A 23,055-nucleotide genomic window follows, 5' to 3' on the forward strand; every position below is an offset into this window, starting at 1 on the left:
ACCCCTTGGAAAATTAAGCTCTAATGAAAACCCAGCTACCACTCATTAGCCCTTTTAAGAAAGTGGTTTTTTCTTTAATTTTATAAAGGACCAAGTTTTGAGTCACCTGAAGTAACCAGGGAATAGCAGCAAGACAGCAGAAATCAGAACTGTAGGTTACTATCAATAATTATGTAAGTAAACATAATCAGGATAAAGGTTATTTACAGGAGACAGAGTAAAAAGGAAAGATATATTACAATCCAACTTAAGCAAACATGCTTAGATTTCAAATATGCTGGCCCATTTATAACTTAATGCATTAAATGCAATGTTAGTCTTCAACAGGTAAGTTACCTAGTTTGAAATGAGAAAAACAACATGAAATGAGAGGCAGAATATGATTAACTATTGAAGAAATCAACATATTAAGATTTGTATAAAGTACTATTTAATAGTGAAATTAATCTAATTTCCCATGTGTCAAATGGAAGCACACATAATGAAAATAAGACATTATTTTTGCATACCTTTAGTCTCTTCCAAATGTTTAATACTGCAGAGAAAAATACAACCAAAGGAGATAGAACAAAATAAACATATACTAATTTTTATCCATTTCAGTTTTAATACATTCCAAAATACGTCAATGTTTATGCATTCCAATAATCATCACATTTCAGATCAATGATAATGTACTGGGTTGGAATAGGTGCTAGAGACAATTCTAGCTTTGGAAAAACTTATTCTTTATTTCAAAAAAGAAGAAACAGAAGAAGAGAAAAGTACCCCCTTTAATTTGTCCTTTAGTTGAATGTTCAGTTCAGAAAAACAAAAAAAAATGGTATTTTACAAAAACTTGCTGGGCACGGTGGCTCACGCCTGTAATCCCAGCACTTTGGGAGGCCGAGGCGGATCACCTGAGGTCAGGAGTTTGAGACCTGCCTGACCAACATGGTAAAGCCCTCTCTCTACTAAAAATACAAAATTAACCAGGTATGGTGGCGCATGCCTGTAATCCCAGCTACTTGGGAGGCTGAGGCACAAGAATCACTTGAACCTGGGAGACGGAGGTTGCAGCGTGCCGAGATCGCACCATTGCACTCCAGCCTGGGCAACAAGAGTGAAACTCCGCTCCATCTCAAAAAAAAAAAACCAAAAAACTTGAAAAGTTTTAGATTTTCGTCAATGACTAAAATTGCCACTTAGATTTTTATGGTAGATGACAAAATTTCTCAGTGTACAATGTAATTTCTTCCCCCAGCAACAGCAGCAAGCATTCAAATTGAATTTCACACGTAAGTTTTCTAGTGTTCCCTTCTAATTTCATCTGCAATTCCCTTCAAAGACAAAGGATATTACCTTATTGAAGAAAAGTTTCAAAATATTGTTTAACATTATTTATAAGACAACTTTTAACTAACATGTTGGTGCAAAAGTAATTGCCATTGAAATGGCAAAAACCACAATTACAAATGGCAAAAACCACAAGTTTTTTTTTTTTTTTTTTTTTTTTGAGACGGAGTCTCTGTCACCCAGGCTGGAGTGCAGTGGCGTGATCTCAGCTCACTGCAAGCTCCGCCTCCCGGATTCACGCCTCAGCCTCAGCCTCCCGAGTAGCTGGGACCATAGGCACCTGCCACCACACCCGGCTAATTTTGTGTGTGTGTGTTTTTAGTAGAGACGGGGTTTCATCGTGTTAGCCAGGATGGTCTTGATCTCCTGACCTCGTGATCCACCCACCTCGGCCTCCCAAAGTGCTGGGATTATAGGCCTGAGCCACCGCGCCCAGCCAAAAACCGCAATTACTTTTGCACCAACTAACCTAAATATTCAATGTAGTTTATTCCTTGCTGAATTTTTTTGTGGGAACAGGTATGGCAAACAGAACAACACTGCCATTAATTGAAATTCAGATTTAATAATGTAACAGGATGTCTAAGCAAATTATTTAAAACTGCACCTGTGCATTTTTGGGGGTTATTTTGAATTGCATAATTTAATGCAAGACTTTTTCTTAATCTTCAAGTGGGGTGAAATACTTAGACATTATTAATAGTGTTAGTGATCTACTCTTATTAGAATATCAATAAGTAGGACAAAGTTTGAAAGAACAGCATAAAACTGAAGGACTCACTAAGAAATCTCCATTTCCTAGTTTAATTATGGAGAATAAAGTATTGCACTTTATTATTCAACACAAAATGATGTAGCCAACAGTAACATACAGGTACACAATTTAATATTTATTATATGCATTTTATATACATTATTTTTCAACAGCTGTATGTTTGCTATGTGGTACAATCTTAAAAATTTGCTGATTCATAGTTTGTAAAACAAAAACCTTACAAAACTCATCAAAACTCGCAAACTGATCAGAAAAGTTTCTCGGAAGACTAGAAAAAATACTTTATTGTCTTAATCATGCATTACACAAACAAAATCTTTAGTTACACCATAAAATTAAGCACATCTAAAAAAATAAAACAGGGATAACTAGTCAAAACACAGCAGATTTCTGTATCCTGATTCAACTATTTTTGTATCCTATTTGTAATGCAAATAAAACTTTACTCCAAATATTTTTAAACAAGTTAGTTTTGTTTGGAATCATGGTAAACCAAGATATATATCTTAGGGGAACCACCTTGGTTTGTAATTTAAACTATAAAATACTCCATTTTTAGTCTATTTTAGACTATTCAAAGAGTTCCAAAATAGATATACAGGTTCCTTTAGCACATTAATAAAAGGATATAAAGACCAACAAAAAGTGAAATAAATAATAGGCCATTAGCAAGATGGATAATCCTTGATAAATAAACTTGTAAATACAGTAAGATGTACAAAATATCACATAGTGATAGGATGCCAAGATTAGTTTTTTTTCTTTAAGAGTTCATTTGGAGTACTAAACCCCACGGTTTCATTTTAATACACTTAATAGTCCTTGGTTTATGAAGACATTTATGTGATGATGAAAGTTATTTAGCATCTTTATGGAAGGACTTAGTTGAGCTGTATTAGGCAAAAGAAGGAAAGAAAGTGGTTACAGGGCAACGGGTCAGTGAGATCTCTGTGTTTTAGGGTTGTATAATGCAGAAAAACTTCAATACAATCTTGAGCACTGTTGTGACAGGCTAAATATATAAAAAGACTTATAAAAACTAGAATTTTATCCAAACATTTTGTGCAACTAATGCTAAAATATTTTAAGTTAAATTTTCTTTTTCTTTTTTTTTTTTTAAAGCAAAATAAGTTTAAAAGGGAATCTGTGGCATTCAACCAATAAACAGAAGATCACTAAGAGATGAAAAAAAGCTACTCTTGGAGCTCACTTCCCCCAACAAGAGCACCACATTCCTAACCCCTAAGGCAGCACACAGAGTCCAAAAAAAAAAAAAGAAGAAGAAAAAAAAAAAACTTTTTTGAAAGATCAGACTCCACATTGGCTTAAAGACACCTAAAAACAGATATACGCTCAGTTCACATCCAGTACAGGCCACAAATACTGGAGTCCTTTTTTCTTTGTCCCACAAAATACAGTAATTACAGTTAACTTAATGAGCTTGACATTAAGATGTGATTTCCACCAATTTGTGCCTGCCCCAAATAGCCTTCACCAGGCAGATCACATGTAGTGTCATATCAGTAACCTTTCTGATGGCAGTGATGCAGACCCTCTTTCTGTCCAAGCAAATCTTGTTACGATGCAAGTTTTTGTTGATTCATACAAATACTTTGGCAAGAGCATCAGCTCCTGCACTAGCTATATATGCTTTTGACGGGTGGAAAGCAACATCATAAATTGATTCATCCAATTTCTTTCTGTGAGCTGTTATTTCTTGCACACATGTCTTGCTGTCTAAATTCCATAATCTGATGGAACAGTCATGGCCTGTAAAAGAACAAATAAAATTTGTTACTGAGTTAACAATCTTTTATAAAGTTTGTGGGCAGTACAGGACTTTAAGACTTACTTCCAGACATCAAATAGATTCCATTAGGATCTACTGCTAGACTTGTAACAGCATCCAAGTGAGCTACCATAGAATGGATCATTTTACCTAAACAAAACATAACAGAGAACTGATTAAGTTTTCACAAATACTAACTCGAGAGAACAGAAACTACAATATAGCATCAACATAAAACAATCATTATAGCAACTTTTTTATTGTGGTAAAATATACACAACATAAAATTTACCACTGTAAACATCTGAGTACACAATCCAGTGCCTTTTAGAACATTCACAATGTTACGCAACCATCACCATTCTCTAGAGTTCCGAACATTTTCATCACTGGAAAAGGAAACCCCATACCCAATTAAGCAGTCACTCCTATTTGTCCCTCCAACCCCTGACCACTAATCGACTCTTTCTATAGACTGGCCTATTCTGGATACTTCGTATAAGTGAACTCATACAATACGTGGCTTTTTGTGTCTGGCTTCTTTCACTTAATATAATGTTTTAAGGGTACATCCACCACTACGGTAATGTTTTCAAGAGAATTTTAATTCAAATGCATAACTTTCTCTGATAATTACTCCTAAAAAAGACATCTGTGTAGCATGTATCTGACAATATCTGATAGACACTGTAAAGCAATGACAATAGGATTGCATCAAAGGCTCAAGATCGTGTAAACTGGAATTAAATAAGCCAAGTGTGGTGAGGTGTGCCTGTAGTTCCAAGCTACTCAGGAGGCTGAGGTCGTGGAATCACTTGAACCCAGGAGTTCAAGGCTGCAGTGCACTATGACTGTGCCTGTGAGTGGCCACTGTACTCTAGCTAGCCTGGGCAACACAGTGAAATGCTGTCAAGAAAGGAAAGGCAAGGAAAATGGGAAGGAAAGAGAAAAGAGAAGAAAGAAAAGAAAGGGAAGGGGAGGGGAGGGGAGGGAAGAAGGAAGGAAAAGTGTCAGTGAAAGACCTTAAGACTATTTTATATACTGGGCTAACAATAAATAAATCACCAGAAAATATGTTTCTACCTAAACATTCCATTATCAAGTTCAGTTCACTTATCCTTTGAAATATAATCATTTTACATACTCTAAAAAAGAAAGGAGTAAACAAATTACTCTAGATTTCCCCAGATATTAACAAAAACACTGCTCTGGAAAATGTGACTTAATGAGTATCTTCAGTGAAGATTTGGCAAGCAAATGGAATTCAACAGCAAGTAGAATTTAAAAGACAAGTTGTGAACACAAAGTTGTATTGCACAAACACTTTGGGGCAAGGGCATCCTGCAATGGTAATATATGCTTTGGATGGATAGAAAGCATTATAAACTGATTCACTAGGCAGGCAATAAAATATAAATACTGATACTTTTATAAGTTACTCCCCTTTCACTCAGCAATGAGTCTTTATTACTCAAATGCCTGGGATGTCCCTAATGAAAGATAGAGGCTTTTTCCAAAATTCTAGTTATAATCATTAGCCATGCCTCTGGTCCCATGATGATACTCTACACTAGGATATGAAAGAGGTCTAGTTTTGTTATTTGTGATGGGGCTATAGCTGTTGACCTGAATACAAAACCACAACATAATAAAATGTGCAAAAATACACTCCAAAAAACCTATAAAAAGTAATATAGTAGGCCAGCTGTGGGGGATCATGCCTGTAATCCCAGCACTTTGGGAGGCCGAAGCGGGCAGATCACCTGAGGGCAGGAGTTCAAGACCAGCCTGGCCAACATGGGGAAACCTTGCCTCTACTAAAAATACAAAAATTAGCTGGGTGTGGTGGTTAGCACCTGTAATCCCAGCTACTAGGGAGGCTGAGACAGGAGAATCGCTTGAACCCGGGAGGTGGAGGCTGCAGTGAGCTGAGATCGTGCCACTGCACTTCAGCCTGGGTGACAGAGTGAGACTCCGTCTCAAAAAAGAAGAAAAGTCCTATCACTTTCCAGCACTATTAAACACTTATCAGTTGAAGACAAAATTTAAAAAAATTAAAGTCAAAAATTTAAGACAAAATTAAAGTCTCTCATTTCAAACCACAACTCTCATTAATACTAAGAGTAATAAACAAAATAGTCTTAGAAATTCTACTCTCCTAGCCCAAAGAACAGAAAAGTCTTCAACAAACTATCTTCAATTGTTTAGTTCAACATAATTTATCTTCCAGTTCTAGAATCCACTCCTCTCAAAATTCCTATAAAAGACCACAGTGTATAAAATGGTTGGCCTCCATGACAATACTTTCAAAATATTAGGGGTTAAATACCAGGTATCATTAGCTTTCCTTATGTTAAATCTGTGATGGTAAGTTTTATTTTTAAAATTTATTTTATTTGTATTTTTGAGACAGGGCCTTGCTCTGTCACTCAGGCCAGAGTACAGTGGCACCATCATGGCTCACTGCAACCTTACTCCTGGGCTCAAGCAACCCTCTCACTTAACTGGTACTAGAGGCACACGACACCATGCCTGGCTAATTTTTAAATTTTTTGTAGAGACAGAATCCCGTATTGTTGCCTAGGCTGGTCTCAAACTCCTGGTGTCAAGCGATTCTCCTGCCTCAGTCTCTCAAAGTGCTGGGTTTACAGGCATGAGCCATCACACCTAGCCTTGATGGTAAGTTTCAATTCACAGATCTAGTTCAAACTTCTCTCTTGAGAATGATCCTCTATCTCCTAAGTTTAACATCTCTAAACCAAAAGACTTTTTTCCAATACAAGAGCTACACATTTCTTTAAGGATGCTATAATTTTCCAAGTTTAACTCCAGCTCTCCAGCCTGTGCACTAAACTAACCCTCACCCTGATTATCTTAAGTCAATTGAGAGTTAACCCTTCTTCTCCACAGAGTCACAAAAATCACTTCAAAATGTGAGTAATCCCTTCAGATGGACCATGAATAGAGACCACAATGCTGGACCAAGTTGTATGTTGGGCTTTCACTGGTGACCACATAAATCACAAAGCTTCTGACCCCTTCCAGTAACTAGGACCTCTCCTTCACTAACATATACCTGCAGCTTCTCACATCTAACCAATTTCATTTTGGCCTCGTGCTTCTGCTAATACTCTACCAAAACTAATCCTATTTTTTTCCTCCTATGACTAAGGAAATAAAGGCTGGACAGATGCCACTGCACATGCCCATTCTCCCCTCCCTGGCACCTTAAGCCCTTTTACTGGCTAACATTGTGGGCCTCTATTAAATGGAGAGAAAATAAAGATGTCAAATGTAAACTACGGAAACAAACTGTGTGAGTTTAAATACTGCACAAGTCACTTAACTTCTTTAAGCCCTTCAACCTCATGTGTAAAATGGGGATAATAATAGTACTATATCTACCTTACAGAGTTATTAGAAAAGCAAATGAGTTAGAACAATGTCTCACACAGAATAGACAATATACCACTAGTCTGTAGCTCCAAGAGGACAGGACATTTTATTCTGCTCACCAAGCTTCAAGAACTGTGCCAAGAATATGGCAGATAGTCTAGACATTTTGCTGAATGAATGAGTCCACAGCTGATACAAGATCTTCCTCCCACTCCTCCACATCCCTCATTCATACTATAGGTTCTTCCAGAATCACTCACTACCTAAGTCTTTCAGACACAGTATAGGAAACTCAAATTTGTACCTCTACCAAAATTTTAGAAACCATGGGTCCTGAAGATCTCTCTGAAATAAACAGTAGAAATTGAAAACTTTAAATCCTTTAAAGTCAAGAATCTATCATATAGTGCAAAATGTGACTTGATTAATTTTTCTAAACCAATTTTGCAAGCCCTGTTGTTCAAATATTTTTAGTGGTTCCTACACATACAGCATAGATAAAAATGCAATATTCTTAACCTGGTTCTAAAAGTCCTCCTTAATAGATTCTATTTTCCTTCCCCAAACTTTGTCTTTGGCTTTGTCTATAAGAAACTTCTGTTCCTGAGAAAGTTTCCACCACCGCACCTCTGCTCAAAATATCCCCATACCTGTAACTTCCTACTACCACTTCCTTCACTTAAAAACCAACCAACCCCAAACACCTTTCCATTCCTAAGGCAAAGCTTCATCTTCCACATACCCCCCCACCCCCTCTTATTTCCTCTAGACAACAAGCCCACAGAAATCAGGAACCATATCTTATACATGATAGTATCCAGTGCAGTATAGTACAAAATGCTGAATACATTTTTATTAAAATGGTTCACTCATTTAAATAATTATTGAACCTATTCATAGCATAAAGTTCTATCATGTTTCAGATATAAAAGCTCAATAAATCTACTACTCATTTTATAAAGTAATACTCTATTAAAAACAACTTAGCTAACCGGAAACAGCAGTTATGGGGACAATCTATTTTACCACAATTAAATGAGTTTTTAAAGAACTTCTCTGAAAACACCATATCCAGGCCGGGCGCAGTGGCTCACACCTATAATCCCAGCACTTTGGGAGGCCAAGGTGGGCGGATCACCTGAGGTCAGGAGTTCAAGACCAGCCTGGCCAACATGCTGAAAGCCTGTCTCTACTAAAAATATAAAAAATTAGACAGGCTTGGTAGCAGACGCCTATAATCCCAGCTACTCAGGAGGGTGAGCCGGGAGAATCACTTGAACCCAGGAGGCAGAGGTTGCAGTGAGCCGTGATCGTGCCACTGCACTCCAACCTGGGCAATAAGAATGAAACTCCATCTCAAAAAAAAAAAACCACACAAAAAAAACATACATCTGAAGACAACTCATAGTTTCATGTAACTCAACGGGGGGTGGGGGGGGGGGCGGTGTGTGTGTGTGTTCAGGCACAGTGGCTTACGCCTGTAATCCCAGAACTTTGGGAGACTGAGGCGGGCAGATCACTTGAGCTCAGGAGTTCAAGACCAGCCTGGCCGACTTGGTGAAAATACAAAAATTAGCTGGACATGGTGGCACACACCTGTAGTCCCACCCTGTAGTCCCACCCAGCTATGCGGGAGGCTGAGGCACCAGAATCAATTGAACCCAAGAGGCGGAGGTTACAGTGAGCTGAGATGGTGCCACTGCACTATAGCTCTGGGCAACAGAGCAAGACTGGCTCAAAAAAAAAAAAAAAAGGATTTTTTTTTTCTATTATTTGGAGCCTACTGCTTCAATTATCTTCATACTACAGGTAAGGTACTAGTTAACAGAAATAATAAATAGGTGAAATTTGGAAACAATTTGAAAGACTATATGCTGCTTATTTGATATTGAGTAAGCTTTTACTGACCACTTTCTTGATTTCTGCTAATAAAATAGCTTTTCAGATGCTCACCTTTTGCTTTTAATATAACTACTAAAATTCCTGAACTTTCCCATATAACTGTAAATCTTCAATAATTAATAAACAGGAATCTTTTTAGAAACACAAAGGAAATTAACCTCTTTGCTCTTGCAGCAGAGAAAAACATTATCGGTTTCATAAAAATAGTTCAAAGGATTGATTTGATGAAGTGTTAAATTGGGAACACTGGCCAGGAGCAGTGGCTCATGCCTGTAATCCCAGCATTTGGGGAGGCTGACATGGGAGGACTACTCGAGCCCAGGAGTTTAAGACCAGCCTGGGCAACACAGTGAGACCCTGTCTCTATTAAAAAAAATATATATTTTAAATATATTTTTTAAAAAGAACATCCACTTGAATCTTATGTCCTGTGCACAATGTAGACCTGTAAATATTCACTTTGTCTGCAATTTGTTAAAAAGAATCTGTCCATGAAAGTAATGTTTGAACAAAAGGGTCTCATCCTTAAGACTACAGACTAAAACATATTGCCATTTTCTATATAATCTTCAAAGAGAAACCTATAATTCTGGGTCACTGTCTTACTTGATAATTTGTTACCCTGTAACAATGTTGCAATTAACATTTACATTTCTTATTTAGAAGTCCTTCAGTACCCTGACTGTTTTAGCCTCTCCTCAAAGTAGCCTTCCTAGCTGTCAGACCTTTCCTGAAAGAGAGCAAGCAATATATTATCTACTATTCTAGGTAATGGCTAGATAAAAAAGAGGCCCAAAACAAACAAACAAACAAAAAACAACCACACATCTATGGCTAAGTTAAAATCTGATTCGACTTCAATACAACTGGTATATTTCCCTACAACAAGAAATACAGGGAAGATGATAATAAACACTATGCACTATAATGTCATTTGATCCACTGAGACATAGTTTTAAGAACATATTGGACGACCGGGTGCGGTGGCTCATGCCTGTAATCCCAGCACTTTGGGAGGCCAAGGCAGGTGGATCATCTGAGGTCAGGAGTTCGAGACCAGCCTGACCAACATGGAGAAACCCCGTCTCTACTAAAAATACAAAAAAAATTAGCCAGGTATGGTGGTGCATGCCTGTAATCCCAGCGACTCGGGAGGCTGAGGCAGGATAATCGCTTGAACTCAAGAGGCCGAGGTTGCAGTGAGCTGAGATTGCACCATTGCACACCAGCCTGGGCAACAAGAGCAAAACTCCGCCTCAAAAAAAAAAAAAAAAAAATTGGAAATGCCGAACACCAGAAAGAGATCTACCTCTTCCATCATACTTATTCATAACAGAATATGAGGGAAAAATTTCAAACGGAAGGATCTACATTTAACTAACATGACTTGAAGAAATCGTAATAGCTAGGCAAGGTATTATGTCTAGTTAAGGATAAAATAACAAATCATAAGCGTGCAACATTAAGAAAAGCAAAAATCTGAGTTAAAATGGTTTCATTTGGCAATTTCGTATCTGAAAACTCAATATATCTTACATAAAACAGCATTTTTGATCATCTCAAATTTACAGTATTACTAATATGAAAAGAAGACAATTTGCTTACCCGTTTTATTGTCAAAAAATTTGATGTGTCTATCTTCATGAGCAGTTATTGTAACAGGAAGTGTGGGATGACTTACTACTCTGTTGATATGATTATTAGATTGTAAACCTGAAAAATAAAGGAAGACAATAAGTTAAAATTCAAACCTTTAATAAGAAGTTGGATAGCCGGGCGTGGTGGCTCACGCCTATAATCCCAGCACTTTGGGAGGCCGAGGCGGGTGGATCATGAGGTCAGGAGATCGAGACCATCCTGGCTAACACAGTGAAACCCCGTCTCTACTAAAAATACAAAAAATTAGCCGGGAGCGGTGGCGGGCTCCTGTAGTCCCAGCTACTTGAGAGGCTGAGGCAGGAGAATGGCGTGAACCCAGGAGGCGGAGCTTGCAGTGAGCCGAGATCACGCCACTGCACTCCAGCCTGGGCGACAGAGCCAGACGCTGTCTCAAAAAAAAAAAAAAAAAAAAAAAAAAAAAAAAAAAAAAAAGAAGTTGGATAATGGCCTTTTTAATCGTGCTAAAATATAAAAATCATTAAAAACTAAACCTTTTGCATAAAACAAAAAATCTGAGAACCAAACAAGGACTCTAGAGAGATTTTTAAAAAATAAACATTTACATTATTATGTCCTATAATATAGACTGTACTAGGTTCAAATTTAGAAAAACTGAGAAGTGTTTTAATGCCACCCTTTATTATAGGTAGTTTAGAATTTTTAAAAGATCCACAATTATTACTTCTAATACACAGTCCATATAAGAGTTATAAGCGTTTAAAGAAGGAAAACATTCACAATTGCTAGTCAGATGTTTGTAAGGAACAACCCCCATCTACCTACACTGACAAAAACAAAAAAACAAAGAACTGGAATTAGTGATCTTTAAAGATGAGATTTTTTTCTTTACCAGTAAGCTCTTACTAACTTTTTATTAAAGATGAGGGAGAACAGAGAAATATCAAAACAAATAAATGGGGGGAAACTCCTCAATATTAATAGACTTTAGATCATTCATTCTGCTTATGTACCGCAACTCACATATTACACCTAAACACATAAAAAATAAATATATAAAAAATAAATATATATATATATAGTTACCTATGTAGAGTAATTAAAAAAAATAGGTTTGAGGAGATACTGGGAAAGAGACTTAGAAGATAATTTTGGTTTAAGATCTGACCATGGCACCATGTAAATATTTTACATAATTATAAAACAATTTTTTTTGTTTAAGAGACAAGGTCTCACTCTGTCACCTAGGCTGGAGTGCAATGGTGCAATCATAGCTCACTGTAACCTTGAACTCCTGAGCTCAAGGGCTTCTCCTGCTTCAGTCTCCAAAGCTAGGACTACAGGCACACATCACCATGCCCACCTAATTTTTTAAGTTTTTGGTAGACATGGGGTCTCACTATGTTGCCCAGACTGGTCTCTACTCCTAGCCTCAAGCTATCTTCCCACATTGGCCTCCCAAAGTGGTGAGATTACAGGCATGAGCCAATGCGCCCAGCCAACAGTTGTTTTTCTAAAAGAAATTAATGAAAATCAAAAGTAAAATTAAACAAATGAACTTAAGTATATCCAACTGGTGGTATAACTACAAAGGAAGGAACTATTCCAAGTGACTTTAAAGCACAGAAATTAGATTGTATATCACTAGTGGAATATACCCTAATTACAAAGTTTTATTATCAATATTTGATCTTTTGGTGGTAATGGTATTATTACTGAGACGATTCTGTGTACACTGTGGGGTAAATAAAATGAGAAACAATTTTGTTGAGAACCAAGATAAATCTGAAGTTGAAGTATTTTACTTTTTAAAAAATGTTTATTTCTTAGCTCTGTCCATTGAAAAAGCCTAACACAATGAACAACCCAGGAGCCATGAAGACCATGAGGATCAACTCAACAGCCTAGTACCCCAACTGTAGTCTCTAAATACCATTTCCCACTAAAAGAAACCACAACTCCTTAGATAAATAGCTGATTTCAGATCTAGGGCACAAAATGAACAAGATGAACCTAGAAGATCTTGTCATATTTCATATCAGGAAGCTATCAACAACAACCAAAGTCATGGCAAAAGGACTCAGGAGCCAACATGAGCCCCACTGAGTAAGCCCCACTGGCCAAAATCAAAGGATCTGAACAGCAATAAATAAAGATAATACCTGCAATGGATCGAAACACATCAAATACATTTATATCCATGAGAGAGTATGATGATACCAAAAACACCACCCAAGACAAACTGGTCACCTTTAGAGGGTGCTAGCAAACCAACTCATTATTTTAAAAACTGGTAAATAAAGGGGAAAACCAAAACCCAATCATTTATCTTGCCTTTTTCCTTAATACACACTAACTCCAAGGTAACCAAATTGTTGATAAAGAGATGTTCTTTTTTATAGGAATAATCTAGCTAATAAATGGAGACGGAATGATAAAATTAGAAAATCTTTCAATAGAAAATGAATGAACCCAGGAAATAATCCAGACTGAAAACATCACAAAAACATGAACAACCAGAAAATACTCACCTCTGATAAAAGTTTACAAATTACTTATGAAGTAAAGTTGCCAAAAACATTTAAAAATTTTTAAAAGAAAAAAACAGTGAACCTGAATTTGAATAAGTCTTTAGATCTATAATCAATTCACAGGAGAACTCTGAATAGAAATATAGAAGCACATTAAATAATAACACAGGAATGCAACTAGCAAAATCCAGACTGTCGGAAACTTGACAAGACAAAGTAGCCAATTTCGTCAATTAAAAAAAAAAAAAAAAAGAACATAAAAGAGATGAAGGGGAATCTATGGATGAAGAGAGACCTGAGAGACCTATCAAACAACTGCAATACATAAATCTTATGTGATCCCTATCTAAATAAACTGTAAAACACCACATAACGCATGTGTAATACTGGGCATTTATAGATAGGTATTAAAACTGAATGCTGAGTACATTAGGTTCATTATGTTATTTTCTCTACTTTCACCTTCATATTGCTCTAGACATTCCTCTTTTCCCATATGTCCACCCAAGCTTTTAAGCAAAATTTGAATAGCAGAAATAATATAAATAAGTATAACTGTAACATTATGAAACTAATTATTTTGCCATCCTAAATTCAAATAGTGAAAATATGAAAATTAGCTAAAAGATCACCCTCTATTGTGTAATAACCCTTTTTAAGGTTTCAAAGAAACTCCATGAAAACTTACCAGAATCTACCTGTGATGAAAGTATCACCAATGACTGTGATGTTTCTAAATCATAAATTACTGCACTACCAGTGTTGAAAGAGGTTACCATATGAGCTGGATCACAGCCTATAAAGTCAACTGATGTAGGTATTCCATGCTCTGAAATGAGCCCAAAGACAGACAATGTAAACAAAGTAAAATTACTATGAAATCTCTACTTTTTGAAATCTCTGTTTTTCTAATCAGAAAAAGGAATTCAAATAGTCTTGAAATACTGTTAATAATGAAAAGGAACACAACTGTGTCAGGATGGTGAGATAAGAAATATCTTTTCCTCAATTATTTAAAAACTTTATAGCATTCTATTTAATATTATAAGAAAAATATAACTACAGAGCTCATAAAGAGTAAATACATGCAGAAGTTATTTGTTCTATTACACGTTTTCTTCTAAGGGATTAAATAAAATCCTAGTCTTTTGGCCAATTTGCCAATTATACTTCTTACTGTAAAATGATAACTTAGCATTCTCACATAACTTTGGGAGACTGGTTCACCTATCAGAGATCTGTAGGCCTTATCAAGCAGCTAATACAAGTCAGATTTTTGGACTCATGAAAATGGCTTGGACTCTGGAATCAGCTGATGCAGTACTTTACCCTAAAATGGCCTGAGCAGCAATTTCTCTCTTTAACATACTAAATTAAACTAGCCAGATCAATGCACAATTAGATGGAATATGGAGCCAAGCTATTAACTATCTAGATGAAGCCAGAAACAAATACCTAAATGAATTCTTACCTCTAAAGCTTGGATAACTGAAAATTAGTACAATCACTACGGTGTCTAAGAGACACAAAATTATATATTTACTATTCACCTAAAATGTTTTAAAACAATATGTATTTTTATGTACAAATAAAAGGTCTAATTAAAAAAATTAAAAATGACTTGGAAAATAAGACCAGTAAATGTCTTCAAAAGGTAAACTGGTTAAAGCCTTTTTAAATAGGAAAATATTTAAAATCATGAAAATAACCCAATTTTTACTGTTCCAGTTAGGGGTTCGGTGATTATGGCTGGACTACTCAACTAGTGTGCTCAAGGTAATGGAACACACGGTTTATAGGTATGCTTGAGACTGTGATCCCTTCGGTCTTTGTGGGGTAGTCGTCTGGAACAGGTGGTGTGCCTCCTGTTGTCCCTATGAGTATCCTCATTTGTCTATTCCACTGTTATATACAATAGTTTTACATTTTTAAAAAATGGAATACCAAAAAGGTAAAAAAGCACTGCACTATGGGACATAGTTGCAAAGCACTTCAAAAAAATGAGTAAAAAGATTATCCTAACTTTTACAAAATTCATTCAATATATCTCTTTGGAACAGTAAAGAAATACATCAATTACTTTGTCCTTTATATATTCCAATTTTTTTAAAAAACTAACTTTTCTCACAGATGCAAAATTTACTTACTTTTATCTCCATTGTAAGTGCAAACACATGGCAATTTTTCTTGTGGATTCCATAACCTAACAGTGCCATCTGCTGAACAAGACAGTAATTGATTTTTTATGCCACTATAAGCAAGACCCCAAACTGCATCTGTATGACCAACTAAAGTGCCAGCTAGAACATTTGGCTCTGGGGAAAAAACAAACAAACAAAAAATTAGGTAAAAGAAGTTTAAAAGAAACTCTGATACATAAAGAAAACTTACCACATAACTGAGCATAAAGAACACACATAAAGGCCACAAGAAGATAAACTAAAGTGTACATAGTGGCTATATCTAAGAGTAGAGTTATGGCCTACTTTTATACCCTCCTCCCATCAACATTTTTCTGTATTTTCACAATTTTCTATAAAGAAACATATGCTTTTTTTTAAAAAAAAAAAAAAAACAGCTTTCTTGAGATACAGATATAATTTACATACCATACAACTCACTCATTTAAAGTGTATACTTCAATGATTTTTGGTATGTTGTTCACAGAGTTATACAACCATCATGACAATCAATTTTAGGATACTTTCATCACTCATTAGTCACTTCCCCCAATTCCTCCTCCCCACCTTTCCACAAGTCTAGGCAACAACTAATGCTCTGTCTCTATAGATGTGTCTTTCTGAACATTTTCTATAAATGGAATCATACAATATGTGGTCTTTTGTGACTGGGTTCTTTCACTGAGTATGTTTTCTTTTTTAATTTTTGAAATAGGGTCTTGCTCTATCACCCAGGCTAGAGTACAGTGGCAAGGTCACAGTCCACTGCAGTCTTGAACTCCTGGTCACTGAACATGTTTTCAAGGTTTATCCATGTTGGAGCATGTATCAGTACTCCATTTATTTTTAGTGCCAAATAATATTCTGCTGTATGGATATACCATATTTTATTTATCTGTTCCTTAACTGACAGACATTTGACAGCTGATAATATTGAGCATAATTTGTCTGACAATCCTGTTTTTCTAGTAAACTCCTCCCACTTTCCATGAATGGTTCTTATCATCTCCACAATTCTCACAGCTCCCAACCTCTGTTCCTCATGAATGACTATGCCTCATATTTCACTGAGAAAATACAGCATTCAAATAATGCTGCATGTTTCTTATCCCCCATCTTCTTGCTGCGTAATATATAAATGATTAGTGTCTAAAGGTATCTTCTCCTAGCTTCCAGATACAAGCAAGGAATCTGTCCTCCATCCTATCAAAGGCTAATACCAGATGTCACTAACTTGCTGCAATGTTTACTGCTTCTCTACTACACAAATTCTCCTCCTTGGAATCATTACCATAGTGAAAAAAAACTTGTTCCAGAATCTCTTCAACAAAAAATCTTCATTAATCCTATCCTACCACCCCTTCTACCCAGCAATAGAAATATGCTTTTCACTTCCTGTTTACTCTTCAAATCACTCCAATTTGGTTTCTGATACCACTACCACACCAAAACAATCCTTGCTAATGATGATCCCTACACTATCAAATTTAATACTTTTCTTTGATGATACAAAACATTTTGTTGTTGTTCCCATTATATTGCTTTTCATCCATATAGTCTGACATGAAAGATTATCCAGAGGTCCCTTCATTCTTCAGTCTTAGCTGCAGCGTCCAAACTCTGTCTGGCCAAGACCTGGGTGACCTGCTAGTCACTTATAAAAAGGAAACTTTATATCATATTATTGGACCTCTCAGCAACATTCGAAAGTGCAGACTGCTTCTTTCTTCTCAAAATTGTTTCTTCTTTAGTGTGCGCTTCCATGATTTCGCACCCTCTCCTGCACTTCCTTCTGTCTCTTGGGTCACACCTCCTCAGTTTCCTTTCTTGGCTCTCTTGCTCTAGCCACTCTTCCAGTGTCAGAGTTACTGAGGACTTTAGTCCCAGGTTGTCTTCTCTTCTTACACCAAACAATACACTCCCCCAGTATTGCCCATTCTTATAGTTTAATGTATTATTTGTATAGAGAAGACTGTCCATGTTTTTAACTTCAATCGAGATCTCTTTGGGCTCCATATTTGTATATTACCTACTTGATATTTGTCATCCTTTAACATGCCTAAAATCTGAACTCACCATCTTAAATCTCCTCACACCTGTTCTGTCCCCGTTTCAATAAATGCTCCCATCACATGCTCAGTTACTCACATCAAACAGGACTGAATGTTCTGAATGTTTGAAATGTTCTGAAATTAGTGATGATGGCTGTAAAACTTTGTGAATGTTCTGAAATTAGTGATGATGGCTGTACAACTTTGTGAACATAGTAAAAACTACTGAACTGTAGACTTTAATTTTTTTTTAGAGATGGGGTCTTGTGGCTGCACATAGTGGCTCATGCCTGTCATCCCAATACTTTGGGAGGCTGAGGCAGGCAGATCACTTGAGCCCAGGAGTTTAAGACCACCCCGGGCAACATGGCCACCATTTCTACAAAAAATACAAAAATTAGTGCAGTGTGGTGGCTCACACCTGTGGTCCCAGCTCCTCAGGAGGATGGCTTGGGCCTGGGAGGCGGAGGTTGCAGTAAGCCAAGATCACGCCACTGCCCTCCAGCCTAGGAGACAGAGCAAGACTGTTTCCAAAAAAGAGAGAGAGAGAGAGAGAGATTGGGTCTCACTCTCTTCCCAGGCTGGAGTACACTGGCACCATCATAGCTCACTACAGCCTTTACTTCTCACACTCAAGTGATCCTCCCAGCTCAGCCTCCCGAGTGTCTGGGACTATAGGCATGTGACACCCCATCTGGCAAATCTTTAAATTTTTGGCAGACATGAGGTCTCACTGTGTTGCCCAGGCTGGTCTTGAACTCCTGGCCTCAAGTGATCCACCCACCTCGGCCTCCCAAAGTGGTGGGATTACAGGCATGGACCATTGTGTCCAGCCTGAACTGTATACTTTAAAAGGGTGAATTTTGTGATATGTAAATTATCTCAGTAAAGCAGTTAAACACATACAAATTAAGAGTCACTCACCCATCACTTTATCTACTCAACGTAATTTATCAATAAATCCTGTCTATTCTACCACACTCCCTCAGCGTATCTTAAAACCACTTCTAAATGCTGTGCTACCACCACTCTAATCTTGGCAATGTCGTCTGTCACCTAGTTTACTGGACTACTTTATGACAGCAGCCTCCTAACTGGTATTTCTCTTTCCACTCTTCTCGCCCCCAATTTATTCTTCTCACAACAGACACAGTCACCTTTTTAAAACCTTACTGGAAGTTTCCTCTTATCCTTCAGATTTTGGCTTGAATGTCACTATTTTAGAAAGACCTTTCTTGACTAACTCTTCTAGAGAAGGTTCTGCCTGTTACGCCCTCTCAACAGTACTCTATCTTCTTATCATTTATCACAATCTGTAACCATAGATCCCATCCCTTTGCTTATCTGTTTTATGTCTCTACTTTCCATTAGTCTAAATCTTATTTCTTGACATAGTGCTTACCACAATGCCTAGCTAATGTAGGCACAAAGTGTGTGTTAAATAAAAAGAACAAAGAGTTCATAAACATTTTGTTTTAACATTTTATAATTATTAACAGTGCCCTTACAAATATATTTGAACACAGGTACAGGTAGGTGTTTCTGTAGAACAGATTTCTAAAAGCTACATTTGCAAGTCAAAGGAGGTTTCCTTTCTTTTTTTTTTTTCTTCCATTTTGAAATTAAGAATGTTTTTGTAGATATGAGCTAAGAATAACAAAAAAAATTTTTGGCTCCAAAAAGTTTTAATGATTTACACCCCTGATGTTGGTTCCATTGTCTTTTGCTTAATATTTTTAAAATATATAAACTATTTCTTAAGTTCAAAATTTTGTTACTTAGATTATATTTTGTTTCCTCCTTCTTTTTGTAACTACTACCTAAATTAACATTTTAATTAATATAGTTTTTTAAACAACAGAGAAAGTATCAATTCATTGGCTTAAATACCCATGGCATGACATTTCCTAATTTTTCTCTTTAATAAAGCAATTTATTAGCAAATGGAAGAACTAAATGAGGTGACTAATATAGGTTTAAATAACCTTGTAATCATATTTGAGGTATTTACTTTTGTCAGCTCCATTCACTTAAAAAAAATACATTTTGATCATTTTACTTACCATATGTATCATATGGATCTACATTGGGACTCGGCATATTCCACCACTGGATGGTTGCATCAATACCACCACTAAAACACTGTTCTCCATTAGAACTAATAGCTAATGACAGAACAGGGCCACTATTGTAGGAAGAGAGGAAAAACAAATTACTGATAAATTCTAAGAAGAAACTCAAATCTCCATTCCCCCAACCTCTGAATTTATGTAATATCTAAAAACTGTTTTAAGAGAACATGTACACCTGACTGGTACTTTTTTTTTTTTTTTTTGGAGACAGGGTCTCACTCTGTCACCAGCCCAGACTGGAATGCAGTGGTGATCTCTGCTCAGTAAAACCTCCACCTCCCAGGTTCAAGCGATTCTCCTGCCTCAGCCTACTGAGTAGCTGAGACTACAAGCGCACGCCACCATGCCCAGCTAATTTTTGTATTTTGTGGTAGAGACGGAGTTTCACCATGTTGGCCAGGCTGGTCTCGAACTCCTGACCTCAAGTGATCTGCCCGCCTCAGCCTCTGAAAATCCTCGGATTACAGGCATGAACTACTGCATCTGGCCTGAATGGTACTATTATATTCATAGTCTCACCAATACAATTATTAAATAGCTATTATTCAAGTAATACATCTTTTCTAATACAAAACATTGAGAAAATTACAAGGTTTGAGGACCGATAAATAATATTTAACAATAATGATGATGTTAATTAAATACCAATTCAGTAAAACTTACATGTGGGCCCTAAATGTGTAGATAGGCTCTACATCTAAAGAGGCACTCCTAAAAGAGGGGGGAAAAGGGTAGGGGAAGAGAAGGCAATTAAATAACTATGAATCACTGGTTGATATTAAATAGTCATTAGATCAAATGTGTGCATTAAAGACATGCAACAATAATGAGGAATAATTACTTATATTAGCAAAATTGGAAGAAATACACCAGGCTAACATTAAAATACTTGCTTTTTGGCAGGAACTGTTTTTTGCAGGTTCCAAAGTTTCAGGGTATGGTCCTCAGAAGCAGTAACCAGCACAGGTTCTACAGGATGAAAAGCTAATGCCCGTACTCCATCAAAATGGCTACGTAGTGTATACTTGGGATTCCATGTCTTTCGAAAGGCATCTTTATTAGCAGGCAACTAAAAGGAAAGAGCACAATATTTAGTGGTAAAAGTAGTAAACTGGAAGGCATGTGGAGTGTTTGTTCGTTTCTTTTTGGTGTGTTTAACACATACATTTAAAACTGTTGGCTAAAATGTCCAGTGGAAATTTAATGTACCTTTAAAACTTTCTAAAAAAACTTTATCATTTAATAATAACTCAGAATAATTTCATTCGCCTTACAAATAGCCTAGGCCAAATGAAGAGTTCCTTAATCTGTTTTTACCTATTAAGCTAAACCCAAAGCTCCCATTAAATGTCAGATGAGAACAAAATAACTACCATTGCTGCAATACTTTACATGAAAAATAATTACGTAAGTTATTACAAATATCCAACGGTACAGTATTAACGGTAAAGTTGTCATTTAGAAAACGTATTAGCATGTGAAATTATTAAAGGCAGCAAGTTAAGGTACTTTCTGAAAGTCTGAACTAAAGACCCTTTAAGAATATTTTTATCCCATTTTCATAATTCTTGATATTGACAGAGGTTTATCTTTTTACCTTCACATTTCTCCATCTGTAAAGATAGGCTGTGAAACCACTTCTAAAGCAGTCAAAAGTTTACTGGAATTTAGTCACTTATATACTTAAAAAAATATATTAATGAGAATAATCCAGCCCACCAAAGGCTGTCTCTAAAAAGCATGCTAATGTTAAGTATAAAACGTGGAAAAAAGAAACTCATTATAAAAAGAAAAAAATTGCTGAAAAACTGCAATTAACATAAAGATCTAACAAGTATAGTTAACTCTCAATTGAAATATTAATGACTAGAAAAAATTAAATCCAAGACAAGTTTCACCTCTAACACTGGAATCCCCACTCCCCAACCCTTCCATCCACTCCCCAATCCTCTAATGAAGGAGGTAAGTATTCAGGAAATGATGCAAGCTAACTTTAAAATGTTCAGAAACTTTAAAATATTTCCTTAAGAAAATAAAAGTTCAAAAATAAAACATGCTTTTTAAGAAGTACTCTGAAGGCAAATATATGATTCAGGTTATTTTTTTTCTTGTTAACACCAAAATATGGCTGAATTTGAGATAATTGAGAGTTGACTACTCAAGATGTATTTACTGACCAATATATTAATCATCTCAAACTTCTAGTTAATCCACCAAAATACCTAAAAAAAAATTTAAATACCACAAAGAAAGTAGTTATAAAAGAAAAACTACATGTCACTTCAAATCAACACATTGACACAAACTTATCTTTTCCATGCACCTTGATATTAATTCTGTTTTATAAGTGATTCCAGAAAATAAGGAGCCTTCTATTAAATCATTAAAAAATTAAAAATAAAACTGCACTTACATCATAACTATAGTCTGCATCATTTGTTACCGTCAAGTCTGCAAGGTCTCCAAGGCCCAGTACACTTAACAAAACATCATCAGAACCCATAATAAATGACTTGCCTCCTCCAGATGGAAACGTTATTGGTTCAGCTATAAAGAACAAAACCGCTTCTTAAATGCTGAAAAATCATACAGTACAAGACAATATTGTGGGGAAAATTTAAGCACTTAACAGTTACAATATTCAGTAATATAATTAATTTTTATTTTCCCACTTCTACTCAAAAAATCCTGTTACTAAGCAGTGTTAAACAAATGTGTTGGAACTGTGGTGTATTAACTGTCCACAAATAAAATGTGCACTAGATATATTATTCTGGGGTGGAAGCTGGGGCACAAAAGCTTTGTCTGTCTAAATCTCTTATCACTTCAGTACAATTATAACTATAGTTTACATGTTAAATAAGAAATAGGACAAATTTTGATTAAATAATGGAGTTAAATATCAGATTTTTGCATTCATGAGGGGAAACCTCTACCATGGACCTCAAGGACCTCAAAGTAGTCATATAGTATTTTTTAAATGTTAATAGGTTGTCGCCAAGTCCTTTTGCTTTCTAAAGAAGTACTAGGCATCCTAGTCCCTGATAAAAACTAGTACAAACATTGAAATGTAAATGGTTTACAGTCAGCTATATACTATATCAGTTCACTAGAATGAAGCTTTAATTGTTCAGATTCCTTCAGTAACAGCAATGGTCTAGGAAAAAATTCTTCCACCAACAATGTCAGTTTCCTTTCTATAAAAGGTTAATCCACGTGGTCTTCAGAATGTCTTCCAGCTTTATTTATTTATTTATTTAGAGACACAGTCTTGCTCTGTCGCCCAGGCTGGAGTGCAGTGGTGCGATCTCGGCTCACTGCAACCTCCGCCTCCTAGGTTCAAGCAA

The 23,055-nt window shown here is 36.2% G+C and overlaps 1 protein-coding gene across 10 annotated transcripts in view; it reads right to left on the reverse strand.

Annotated features, from left to right (window-relative positions):
* Positions 1 to 2,204: 2,204 nt before the first annotated feature.
* Positions 2,205 to 23,055, reverse strand: part of STRN3 (striatin 3) — a 130,911-nt gene continuing 110,060 nt past the window's right edge. For all 10 annotated transcript variants that reach the window (XM_063793282.1, XM_016925956.3, XM_016925953.3 and 7 more), the window contains 9 exons: positions 22,122 to 22,255; positions 20,602 to 20,777; positions 20,372 to 20,419; positions 19,640 to 19,761; positions 15,493 to 15,660; positions 14,034 to 14,174; positions 10,803 to 10,910; positions 3,963 to 4,049; positions 2,205 to 3,880 (listed from right to left, as the gene is read on the reverse strand). In XM_063793282.1, the coding sequence (XP_063649352.1) occupies positions 3,711 to 3,880; positions 3,963 to 4,049; positions 10,803 to 10,910; positions 14,034 to 14,174; positions 15,493 to 15,660; positions 19,640 to 19,761; positions 20,372 to 20,419; positions 20,602 to 20,777; positions 22,122 to 22,255 (1,154 nt within the window). In that variant the 3' untranslated portion in view covers positions 2,205 to 3,710. The remainder of the gene's footprint in view (positions 3,881 to 3,962; positions 4,050 to 10,802; positions 10,911 to 14,033; positions 14,175 to 15,492; positions 15,661 to 19,639; positions 19,762 to 20,371; positions 20,420 to 20,601; positions 20,778 to 22,121; positions 22,256 to 23,055) is intronic.

The sequence above is a fragment of the Pan troglodytes genome, chromosome 15 (genome assembly GCF_028858775.2).
Source record: "Pan troglodytes isolate AG18354 chromosome 15, NHGRI_mPanTro3-v2.0_pri, whole genome shotgun sequence".
Taxonomy (NCBI): domain Eukaryota; kingdom Metazoa; phylum Chordata; class Mammalia; order Primates; family Hominidae; genus Pan; species Pan troglodytes.